Here is a 12,985-nt window from a genome sequence, read left to right on the forward strand (position 1 = left end):
AATAAGGAGAGGAAGGACTAAGATATTATTTAAAAGCTTAAGAATAAAAAAAAAAAAAAAAAAAAAGAATCACCTATCATGTGAAGTATTACCTAAAGGAAGGTCTTTGTGTGTGTGTGTGTGTGTGTGTGTGTGTGTTGCACTTTATTTTTTTTTCTTTTCAGCATAACAGTATTCATTGTTTTTGCACCACACCTAGTGCTCCATGCAATCCGTGCCCTCTCTAATACCCACCACCTGGTTCCCCCAACCTCCCACCTGCTGCCCCTTCAAAATCCTCAGATTGTTTTTCAGAGTCCATAGTCTCTCATGGTTCACCTCCCCTTCCAATTTCCCTCACCTCCCTTCTCTCCATCTCCCCTTGTCCTCCATGCTATTTGTTGTGCTCCACAAATAAGTGAAACCATATGATAATTGACACTCTCTGCTTGACTTATTTCACTCAGCATAATCTCTTCCAGTCCCGCCCATGTTGCTACAAAAGTTGGGTACTCATCCTTAAAAGAAGGTGTTTTTAAAACCACTCAGATTTCTACTTCTATCACCAATTCCAGGTCTCATTATATATCTCACCCCCACATGACTCTGCCCTACCGCTACCCTACCCCCCACTTCAGCCATCTTGCTCATAGCAAGTCTGCCATTATTACTGGAATGTGCTATAATCTTTAAGTATGTTGGAGTAAAAAGAAAAAAAAAAGTTTTAACAAAGGGGAAGGATGGGGGGAAAGGCTATATGCCTAGCATTCACAAAATGCTCCCATCTCCATGTTGAACATTATTTCCAAATTAGACTATACACATTATACTTAAGTGGCTGTCATTAAAGCATTACTGTGCCACCTGTGAATGTTGAAAGCAGTCCATATTATTTTTATCACCCAGTTCTGGCATTTCTTCACATTTAAATACACCATGAACTCCAAAATATAGACCTGTATTTCTGTTTCTGTTCCAGGGGTCCTTCACTCTGTGTCTCTGTGAGGTCCTTTTTAGAATCACTGTCCTGGTTCCTAGATTGGGGCCATCATAAAGCAAAAATAATGGGCACTTAAGAGTGGGGAAACCCATCTAAATGTAAAGTTAACTTTTATAAGGAGTACTTAAAGGATTAAAACTATAGTTTTTAAAATGTAAATTTAGGGGATCTGGATGGCTCAGTTGTTAGGAGTCTGACTTTGGTTCAGGACATGATCCCAGCATCCTGGGATAAAGCCCCACATTGGCTGCTTCTCCCTCTCCCACTACCCATGCTTTTGATCCTTCTCTCACTGTGTCTCTCTCTGTCAAATAAATAAATAAAATAATAAGTAAATAAATAAAATGTAAATTTATTCTATTTCTAGGATGTCTGCCAGAAAAACATGAAAACCTAGAAAATCCACAATACTAATCAACACAAAACTTGAGCTGCTAGCTGTGATACCTCAAGAAATTTCCTCAACTTCTCAGGGACCTATTGTCTAAACTATCATAAAGAAGGAGTCTTAACCAGCTAGTCCTTCCAGGTCATTTCCATTTTAAAATCTATTTTTTTCAATAAGTACAGAAGTACTAAAAATCATCTTTATAATACAAATGTCTGATAATTTTTAAAAACAAAGGACAAAGGAACCTCATATATAATTCTTAAACTGAAATTCAGAAAGATCTCATAATAATTATAGGGTGTCATGAAAATTGTGCCTTTGCTTGGCTGTCATTTGCTTCAAATAAAGCCTGAGCCACAGGAAAACTATTTTAATACTATGAGAAGATTAAATAGTTAATCCACTGGGAAACCAAGCTGAAAGACAGAATTCACAAATCCGCGTCCCAGAGAGAAGCATTGAAAATAACAAACAAATTTGTTTTATTTTGGATAAAATTATTCTAATGATACACTGTACATAAATACTTTTTATTATCTGGCATCCATTTTCATTCCTGCATCTTCCTTTCTAATCTGAAGCTGAGATGAAGATTATGTCTAACATTGGCAGAAAACAACCATTTTTAAGTCAGTCACACAAATGGGTTGTAACATATCTTGGGGAAAAACATCCATAATAATGCATATTCCAAATTTATGTCTTTGAAGATAAATTGAGAGAACTGGAAGATTGGGCAGATTATGGTATTAACTGCCAAGATGATTTCTGCTTTCATGGCTTCACAAAACTGGAATTTCTAGTGCATCACTCTACCCCATAATTATGCATCAAAATATTAACCAATTAGCAGGTAAGATGGTAAGAGCTCAAAGGGTAGTAATAATTAGACATGAAACTTGAACTTTTATAGAGTTCCAAACAACAAACAGGTCTATCACACTTCATAAATTCAATAAACCATTTCTGAGGAAAACCTACCAACTCATATTTTGTAAATAAAATAATTTCATTGACTTTCAATTAACATCATGTACTAGCTCTTCTTTCATTTCCCTTACTTCCTAATCCAACTACAAAGTCATAAAAGTGGGGCATGTATATTTTATAAAGTAGGATATGATATAAATAATACCCCCTAATGCATAAGCTTTGAAGTTCACTTTTTATTTGAAATACTTTAGAGTCAGGGCACACTTTTCGTTTTTTAAATCACTCTTCTTAATGAATCAGGGTACCAAAAAAAAGGTATTAAAAAAATAAAGGAGAAGGGGCACCTGGGTAACTCAGTGAGTTAAAGCCTCTGCCTTCGGCTTGGGTCATAATCCCAGAATCCTGGGATGCAGGGGGCCTGCTTCCTCCTCTCTCTCTCTCTGCCGGCCTCTCTGCCTACTTGTGACCTCTATCTGTCAAATAAATAAATAAAACCTTTTAAAAATAAATAAATAAATAAAAGTAAAGGAGAAATAAAAATTAGAAACAATTATCTTCCATTTCTAGTTCACGCCATTGATTACATTTTGTGTTAGTTCTAACATATTTTGTTCATTTAAAGAAACTCATCTGCTAGGGATATAAAATCAGGGACCATGTATGTCATACATGGTATATATCCTCAGCAGTAGACAAGTATGCAGCATGGGGTCCCTGGCTGGCTCAGTCTATACAGCATGTGACTCTTGATCTCCCTTAGGACTGTAAGCTCAAGGCCCACTTTGGGTGTACAGATCACTTAAAAATAAAATCTATAAGGGATGCTGCCGTGGCTCAGTTGTCATGATCTCAGGGTCCTGGGATAGAGCCCCAAGTCAAGCTCCACGCTCATCTGGGAGCCTGCTTCTCTGTCTCCTACTTCTTCTGCCCCTCCCCCCTCTTGCGTGCTCGTCTCTCTCTCTCAAATAAATAACATCTTTAATAAATAAGAAAATAAATAAAATCTTTAAGAAAAAAGTGTTCAGCACATAGTAGACACTTAATAGATATTTGTTGCATGAAAAAACAAATAAACAAATGACCAAACACCAGGAAACCATCTATTTCAATAAAATAAATATCTCTAAAAGCCTCACTTACCTACTTCTGTATTTTCTAAACATTAAATTGTTTCAAATAATTCAAATCACATGTATATAAGCATTTCAGCCTGAAAGATCCCTATTACATGAAATTAATATATAAAATGTTTTTGAAAACATTTGGAAATATGTTTAAGAACAGAAATAAGAAATGTTAACTAGACTAAGGGGTGCTGATCATTTTGCAATGTATACAAATTTCAAATCATTATGCTGCACACCTGAAGTTAACATGTTATATGTCAACTATACCTCAATTAAAACAAATGAACAAAGAACACAAACAAAATACACAGAAATAGGTAAGAAAAGCCTGAGTTTGAGTTCCAGTACAGGTACTTAGTAGCTAAGAAACCTTGAACAGGTCACCTCGTGCCTTTATGACTCATTTTTTTATCTGTAAAATAGGAATAAGAATATCTGCCAGCCTACCTCACAGGGTTTTAATGTAGATTAAATAAAATATTGTACATGTGTCTTATAACCAGTGGGGAAAAGCAACCACAAAAGACAAAAAGTTTCCTGTTCAGTAACAAGAGTACCCAAAATAAATAGATTGTTGGGAAAGTCAAGCTTGAAATGTTAAAAACTTCCTTCCTGTAGATATAAAGCCAATAGTTTCACTAACAACAAAATCACATATTTAATAGACCAGCTATGCAAAGTTCTTACAACTTGTAATACCTTCACATTGCCACATCAGCATGGGGGGAAAAAAATGTCCAGAAAGGTCACCATGGAAATCAGTGCCAGTGACAGACCTAAAACTGACCTTTTGACTGTCCAACCAGTCTTAAGCCTACTGAGCAATGTCACTATTTAAAATTGCTTTAGTAAGGTAAAAACACAGCAAACTGAAACCTAATTAGACTACGTTACACACTAATCCAAACTGATTGTCAAGGATATGTACAGTTCTCTGTCAAAGTCAAGCAAAGACATTTTAGCTCACAACCACATAGACAATGACACAAAAACACAATGGTCCTCTCTGTATCTCCATTTTTGTCCAGCTCTTGACATATTCTGCAAGCTAAAGTTCTTGAAAGGGAAAAATTTGGGGGGTGCCTGGGTGGCTCGGTCTGTTAAGCATCTATCTGCCTTTGGCCCAAGTCATAATCCCAAGGTCCCAGGATCAAGCCTCATGTTAGACTCCCTGATAAAGAGGGGGTCTGCTTCTCCCTTTCCCTTTGCCCCTCTCCTCAGTTTGTTCTCCCTCTCTCTCAAACAAATAAAATATTCTAAAAATAAATAAGTGAATAAATTTTTTAAAAAGGAAAAATTTTCAAATTTGCTAAGTCAGCATTCATAGACTGGAAAGCAAAAAAGCACATCACCTCTTAATGTCTTAAAATGAAAATTCAAATGTTTAATTCATCTTATTGTTTTGAGTTAATTGAACAGTTCAATTCAGTATACCTATATATATATTTTTTAAAAGATTTTATTTATTTATTTGACAGAGAGAGAGAGAGATCACAAGTAGGCAGAGAGAGAGAGAGAACAGGCTCCCCTCCGAGCAGAGAGCCTGATGCGGGACTCAATCCCAGGACTCTGGGATCATGACCTGAGCCGAAGGTTTAACCCCCTGAGCCACCCAGGCGCCCTACCTATATATTAAAAACAAAATATATACTATACTTCATCATTCATTTTTGTTGATGGAACAAAATGATGAAAATCTATCTAAGCCATCCATTTAATTTACCACATTTTCTAAGAATTCAGCTACCATATTGAGGCCATAATCACTATCTTTCTAAACCTATATACCCAGGGGGAGGGGAGGAGAATGTTGCTTTTAGTGTGTTTGTGTGTGTGTGTGTGTGTGTGACCACTCTAAAAAAAGACACCTAGTATTTTGGCATTTTCTTGATCTAAAAGTGTAGTTCATCTATGATGGGATGGCTATGATTTGTTTCTATGTATTGACTTATCCTGCTGATAAATAGCGTAGTTTTATTCTATATTTAAAATATAGATCATGACCAACCAATAGAAACAATATGAGCAATATCATATTTGACTCTAAATTTTTTAGTAGCCACATTTTTAAAAAGGAAAATAAGTGAAATTAATTTTAATAATATTGTATATAACTCAATGTACCAAAATATCACTTTAATGTACAATCAATACAAAGATTATTGATATATTTGCATTCATTTTTCTTACTTAATCTTTGAAATTCAATGTATATATTACACTTATATATGTCAAGTATGACGCTAAATTTTTATCAGAAATACTCTATCAGTATCTAGGTTATATAAACTAAACAGCTGAAAAAGCAGATCCATATAACCAACTTGTTTCAAGAATATTCAAATATGGGGCGCCTGAGTGGCTGGCTCAGCGGGATAAGCCTCTGCCTTCGGCTCAGGTCATGATCTTAGGGTCCTGGGATCGAGCCCCACATCAGGCTCTCTGCTCAGTGGGGAGACTGCTTCCCCCTCTCTGTCTACCTTCCTCCCTGCCTACTTGCAATCTCTCAGTCAAATAAATAAAATCTTTTTTTAAAATTTTTTAAAAATTAAAAAAAAGAACATTCAAAAGTTATCCAAAAATGAGGTACCTGGATGGCTCAGTCAGTTAGGCATCAGATTGTTGATTTTGGCTGGGGTCATGATCTTATGGTTGTGGGACAGAGCCCCTCAGCAGGCTCCTTGCTCAGCAAGAAGTCTATTAGATATTCTTGCTCTTCCTCTCCCATAGCCTCCCCACCTCTCTCTCTCTCTCTTTCTCTAATAAATGAATAAATCTTAAAAAAAAAAAAAAGTTATCCTAAAACTAAATCAAGGACCAGTTTTTAAGTTTAAAATTAAATTGATTAAAATTAAATAAAATGATAAATTTAGTTCTTCAGTGGCATTAATCAAATTCAAATGCTCCATAGCCACATGGGTTGAATAGTAGGGTTGTTATCTGAATCCATATCCAACCCAATGAAAGATACCCTGCAAAATACCTAAAATATACCCTGCCAAAAGGCATTTTCAGAAATTGAATAAAAAATATTCTCCCTAAATATGAAACTTTCTTTTGAACTTCTATTCCCCAAAGTTGTAGATGACCCATGCGCTTATTTTGAGAAATCTTAAAATGGAGTCATCACCCTTAACACTCTCTGCATCTAAGAAAAAAAACACAAGAAACTTTAGGACACTTTCTGCATTTCGCAGTGGAGTCAGTCCCCTATATCTGTTATTACATTATTCAGTGAAGAGGAAAGCAGATCAAATGCCTCTGTTGATTTGTTTCAATGTGTTGATTTACTTATCCTGCTGCTGAAGCCTGTCGCAAACTAGGGTCAAATTGGAGAACACTGTAAAGATTCAAGAAAATCTGAGGAAATAATTTTAATAAGTTCAGGTCCTCTCTTCCTGAGTTTTATCTTTTCTAGCAATATCAAGGTATACATAAATTATCAAAGCCACTCATTTGTAACTGAACTAGTATAGAAGCAGGAAAAGGCAACTGACTTTAAGCTAAATAAAGTTTTGTGAAGTATGTTCTTGCCTTTCACCTATGCAGGTTTAATGGTTAAGAATTTGTCTGGGTTGGAACACTGGTTCCTTCACTAGATACTAGTTTAACTTTAAGCAGGTCACTTAATGTTTTCAGTGTCCTAACTGTAAAATGGTCATAATAACAGAACCTAAATCAAAGATTGTTATGGGGAATAAATGAGATTTTCCATGATATAAAACATCTTAACAGCACTGACTCGTAGCACATGACATGTATCCAACAATGACTGCTCAGAATCAGAATAATCAGAGATGAGGATATATTTTCAACAAATATTTGTTGTAAATGAAAATATATGTCTCCAAGCACTTTCTAAATACCAAAGTACTGTAAAAACATAAGCTATTATTACCCTATGTAAAATAAGTTTAGAGAGTGGATCTATTCAGTGTATTTAATGAAAAAAAAAAAGGACCTTTACAGTGCAGCTTACCAAGTTCTGTTAATATTTTTATAAACCTTTCCGAAATAGACCCACACTTATGTCTTGAAAAGTATAAGCATGATCAAATATCAATCATTTATAAATATATTTTATTCATAAATCAAATAGAAATTATTTATCTGCCAACAATACTTTAGGGTCATCCATGACTCTGCTCACCTTCAGTGTAAGCAGTATCAGATTTAATAGTACAGCAAATAAACTGCCGTATGATATTCTAGAGAATTCACAGATAAAAAAACTTAAATCTTTAAAAATGATTTCTCTCACAGACTAATTTTCAATTTTCATTTCTATTTTATGCTCCTTCTTCACCTTCTTTGACTGGATCCAGTAACAAAACTACCACTTACTGGGTTTCTGCCATGGTACAGTTACTAAAGAGTATTATAAGGCCAAAAGAGAGGTAGTAGCAGTGATTAGGAGAAACAAACTAATCCAACAATTGGATAAGTAGCCTCCTTCTCAAAAAAAAAAAAAAATTTAACCAAATTAAAACTTCAAAAGCTTTATAACAGGTGATTCTAAACAGTCATAAAACTGTCACCTCCAAGGGTAATCATTTCCTAATATGTTTAAAAAAAAAATCTTTAAGATTCATCTTATTCTTCTGTGATGTCTCTACACTTTTGAAAAAAAAGAAAAAAAAAAAAAAGATTCATCTTATTCTGTGGCTCCTGGCTGGCTCAGTCGGAAAAGCATGACTCTTAAAGGGGGTGGGGGGGTGGGTTGGAGCCCTATGTTGGGTGTAGGCATCACTTAAATAAATAAACATTAAAAAAAATAAAATTCATGTTATTCTTAAAATTGATTAAAGATACAAAGTCTATAAAATTGCCATTTCTATGCCTAATCAAGATTTGCCACTAAAATAATAATGCTGACATGACAGGATTGTTAAAATACCTTTCGAGAAAGACTACATGAGTGGAGGATTATTTTTTTTCATTAATTTCACATTTCTCCAAGGGCACTGTTTTCATAATCCTTAAAGTATAAAGAGAAGTAGATTCATAGTAGACCGACCCTCAGAGAGCTGTGAAAGCAACGCACTTATTCTACCATGAACGCTTCATTAATATTTCAGTGATGATGTTGCAATTTTCCATAAGCAACTGTCAGAGCGCTGCTGCTTGATACGTATCAAAACAGTCTAAGTTACATTCAACACTCGTGTACCTGGCTTTGACCAAAACACAATTCTGATGTATCCGGTATTTCAAAACTCACACCCAGGCATGTATAATTTTATATTGTATCCACCCTGCCTAACCTCAGGATGTTTCACCCAGTCACCCATTTAACCCTTCCACTTGCTGAAGAGTTTCTTCCTTCTACAGACCTATCCCCAGGGAATCTAATTCTTAAGGAGAATTCCCATCCGAGTGCCTAAGAGGCCAGATGCGTCTCCTACACCCGTACGCTTGTGCTACGTCTGTCCCTGCGATGCTTCACGAGACTTCCATTTGCACAGGCATCTAGAACCCTGCGTGGGGAAGCGCTGTCAGTCTGATGCTTTGTCTCCTGCCTCAGAAGGCCCGAGCTGCATGTACACATATGACAGACACTCTCTAAATAATCCAAAGAACTCCACAGCCCAGCACGGCGACAGCTCCTCCGGGCAAAGCCGGCCAGGCCATCGCCCAAGGCCGCCCCACCTGAGGTGACTGTTCCTCCGGTGCGAGACCAGGCGGGGGCGGGGGCGGGCGCCAAGGGCTTGCACCCCTGAGGAGTCCCGGCGCCCCGGGGACCCGGCGTCGCGCAGCCGCCCGCTACCTGCAAACGCCACCCGGAGGCGGGCGGCAGAGTCTCTCCGGCAGCGCCCGGCCGGCCGGGAGCCCCTGCCTCAGCTTACCCAGCCGCCAGCCTCCCACCCGACGGTCCCCTCAGATCTCCGCACCACAGCAGCCGCCGCTCGCGACCGGAGCGCGTCCTCCCGGCGCCCTAAGCCCGCCGCCAGCCCGCAGTCCACCCGCCGCTGCCGCCGCCGCCGTGTCCGTCCTCACCTGACAGCCACCCGCACCGAGCTCTCGTCCGGGGCACCCCACATGCTGGCGGCTGGCGACAAGCGGGGCCGCTGGGCCTCTGCACCGTAGAGCTGAGGCACCGCCGGCGGTGCGGCGCTCGGGCTCAGCAGACTGGAGCGGCAGGGGGCGGCCGGCTCACCTCCGCCGCGCTCCAGCCATGTTGGGCGACTGAATGGAAAGGTGGCGGCGGCGCTGAGGCAGGAGGAGGAGGAGGAGGTGATTCACGACTGGCGGACGCCCGCCCCTTCTCCCCCGCTCAACCCCCAGGATCTGGGGCGGGGACGAGGCGCGCTTGAATGGCAACCGCGGCGGCGGCGGAGCCAGCAGGCCGCCCGCGGCTTCCTGACCGCCGGTAAGTGCGCCCTGCCCCCTCCGGTGGGGACGCGGCCTGCCGGCGGCCGGGCCGAACACTCCACGCCCGCCTGGGCTCTCAGGGCTGCCGGCCCCGCACTGCGTCAGCGGCGGCCGCACAGCCCGGCCCCAGCGCGCCCTCCCCGGGCCCGCGCCCCGCCCTGCCCTCGGCGGGCACTGCCTGGCGCTGCTGGGCAGGGAGGCGCGAGGGGGAGGGATGCCGGCCGCGGGCTGCCCCCGCCCGAGGGCGGCGAGCCCGTGCGCCCTTCCAGGTTCTTCTGTGAGAACGCGGCGGCGGGTGCTCGCCCGGCTGCCTGCGTCCTTTCTAAAATCGGAGCTCGGTGCACGAGCGCAGCGCCAGGAACCAGAGCGCTGCCACTGTGGTTCGGCTTTGTTTCCACCCTCGGGCTTGTTGTCCTCTCTCCAGCGTGGACTTTGACCCCCTTCCCCAGCCACCCCAGCCCCCCCCCCCGCCCCCGGCTGATCGCCCTCCCTCCCTGGAGTCAGTCAGTCGTGCTAAACCGACTCCCTGGTTTGGCCACTGTCCGGGCAGCTGGGCTGTTCCGCGGTGCATCGCCCGTTTACCAGCCCACACAGAACATGGAAACGATTTACTCCGAGGCTCCTGAATGCGTTTCTGTGAAGTCATTTTGTACACTGGTCAATGCACTGCACCCTGGTACTGCCAAGCGTTCCCAGCGCTGAATATCCACCAAGACCTGCTCTGTAGTAAATCCTCACAAACGGATTTTTTTTTTTTTTTTCCCCTTCCTGGCCTTCAAAAGGCACCTCCCGATCCCGGGATTCTATCAACATCGAACCATTGTGGTGTCTCCTTGTGACTATTGTGCTTCCACATGCCTTTAGACAGCTCTGTGGCAACAGCCTTTATGAGTTTCCCCACAGAGTATCTTTTGTGGACGGCCGCATACATTTCTCTAAATAAACATGTGGGTTCGTACAAAACAGGATAGATTAAATGGCACCATCCAAATGCAGACACGGGCTCCCAGGTACTGACATCCTACAAGTGCACACCTAAGCGTTCTACACAGCAGAGATCCAGCAGAGTGGGTCGGAGGAGGCGGCACACTCTGGGACAAACAAGAAGTGCTGAATGGTCTTAAGTGGAGGCCGGTGTGATATATAATTATATTCGTTTAAAAGGTATCTTGTCCCTGAACCCCATACCCCTGGGTCTCAACAGACATGGGACCAGGAGATAAAGAGAGCAGAGACGGTGAGTATCCTCCTGTAGACCAAATTAGTGGCCAAGCTGTCAGGCCGCCCTCGAGAGAGAGCCTCCCCTCAGTATTTATCTGTGAACAAATCAGCACCATTTCCTCCAGCCCTAACCGGGTGGCTCTGGATGGGCCTCCTTCCTTCTTGGATTGTTAAAAGCTGCCAGGAAGGCAAGTAAAGCCTAGCAAATTTATCAAGAAAACTAAAACGAAATATATATAATTTGAGACCTTTTTTTAAAAAATCTTATTTAAAATAGCACCAGTATATATATATATATATATATATATATATGTATATATATATACATATATATATATATATATATATATATGTCTCAGTAGGAGATGTCATGAATAAAATGCTACCAGGCAACAACGAGGCTTCAGTGTGTCTGAGCAGGCAGAGCGAGGAAAGATAAAACAGAACACACAGCCCCTTACAAAGGCAGTGGCCATCCTCAGCTTTGGCTCACTGGAAGGCAGACCCATTGCTGCCAAGCTTTTTGTGTGTATGTTTGTTATTTCTCAAGAGATAGAGAAAAGTCAGACCTTTATGTGAAAACTCCTTAGTTCACAGCATCAACAGCTAATTCAGCACCACATGTACATAGCATGCAAACCGATCAAAATATGTATCCACCCAGCTTCAGTTCCAAGCCATGGGTTGGAATTTCTGACCAAAACATTGGCACCAATAATAGCTGTGGCTTTGTACGTGATTTCAGGGGAAAACTGTATAAAAATTCAGATTTCCTCTGATGACTAAGTAGTTTTCTGCCAGGTTTCAAAATTTGTAAATTAATTGTCTATTTTGTATTCACTTCAGATTCTTTTATAGTTGCTATAACCCCTTTCCTTACAGCTTACCTAATTAGTTATCTTAAGCTGAAGAAAACTGCAATAGGAGAGCTTTTTATCAGAAGAGTAGTTTAAACCCTACTCCAATTATTCAGTCAACAAATGTTTAATAAATGACTGCTATATACCAGCAATGTTGGACACTAGTGATGTGGAGAGAATTAAAGCTGTCGGGGTCTACAAGGAGCTTACAGTATAGTTCAAGATGACAAATTTAGAAATCCATTAGTGCCATAATTGAAATTGTAACAAGAGTATGATGAATTCTGTCTGGAAGAGTGAGGAATTCTCCAGGTATACACCACTCAGGATGGTCTTCTTGAGTCCACTCTTGCCTCACACTGCAGAAAGTGATCTTTTTTTTTTTTTTTTTAAAGATTTTTTATTTATTTATTTGACGGAGAGAGATCACAAGTAGGCATAGAGGCAGGCAGAGAGAGAGAGAGAGGAGGAAGCAGGCTCCCCGCTGAGCAGAGAGCCCGATGCGGGACTCGATCCCAGGACCCCGAGATCATGACCTGAGCCGAAGGCAGCGGCTTAAGCCACTGAGCCACCCAGGCGCCCAGAAAGTGATCTTTTAAAACCTAAGTCATTTATATCATTCCTCTGACTGAAACCTTCCAATAGCTACCTAACAGAAATGGAGTAAATTCTAGACTTTAGGATACTTCACACTCTGGCCTCTCCAGATGCTAACCTTTTTTTTTTTTTTTTTTTTTTTTATTGGTTGTTGCTTTTCATTTGTTCTGTTTTGTTTTTTAAGTAATCTCTATGCCCAACATGGAGCTCTGAACTCACAACCCCTGAGATCAAGAATCTCATGCTCTACTGACTGAGCCTCCTCCTCTTAACTACATAATCATGTAAACATGATTTGCATGCCCTGTGCAAAATGAAAATGCAGGGTGTCTTGTTAGAAAAGTAATATAAAAAAAGAGAAAAGAAAAAGGAAAGCCATATAAAAATCCTGTTAAAGATACTAAAATATAAAGCTTTTCAGATCCTAAACTCTCTCACTCAGCTTGTCGTGATGTTTTTTATTTGCTATTTAGTGTTATTTTCCATTAAGAAAAATTAAAATTTT

General features: G+C 40.7%; 1 protein-coding gene and 1 long non-coding RNA gene across 10 annotated transcripts in view; one reads left to right on the forward strand and one right to left on the reverse strand.

Moving 5' to 3' along the window:
- The window catches only part of KIF21A (kinesin family member 21A), a 153,321-nt gene extending 143,455 nt beyond the window's left edge, over positions 1-9,866 (reverse strand). For 5 of the 9 annotated variants that reach the window (XM_082740717.1, XM_082740716.1, XM_082740720.1 and 2 more), the window contains exon 1: positions 9,428-9,864. In XM_082740717.1, coding sequence (XP_082596843.1) covers positions 9,428-9,471 — 44 coding nt within the window. In that variant the 5' untranslated portion in view covers positions 9,472-9,864. Of the gene's footprint in view, positions 1-9,427 lie in introns of all 9 variants that reach the window. The other 4 variants (XM_082740713.1, XM_082740718.1, XM_082740715.1 and 1 more) reach the window with 2 other exon arrangements.
- Positions 9,867-10,335: 469 nt separating this feature from the next.
- LOC309869482 overlaps positions 10,336-12,985 on the forward strand; it is a 42,242-nt gene continuing 39,592 nt past the window's right edge. The window contains exon 1 of the long non-coding RNA XR_014314200.1: positions 10,336-11,039. This is a non-coding gene — a long non-coding RNA (uncharacterized lncRNA). The remainder of the gene's footprint in view (positions 11,040-12,985) is intronic.

The sequence above is a fragment of the Mustela nivalis genome (genome assembly GCF_964662115.1).
Source record: "Mustela nivalis genome assembly, chromosome: 7".
NCBI classification, from domain to species: Eukaryota; Metazoa; Chordata; class Mammalia; order Carnivora; family Mustelidae; genus Mustela; species Mustela nivalis.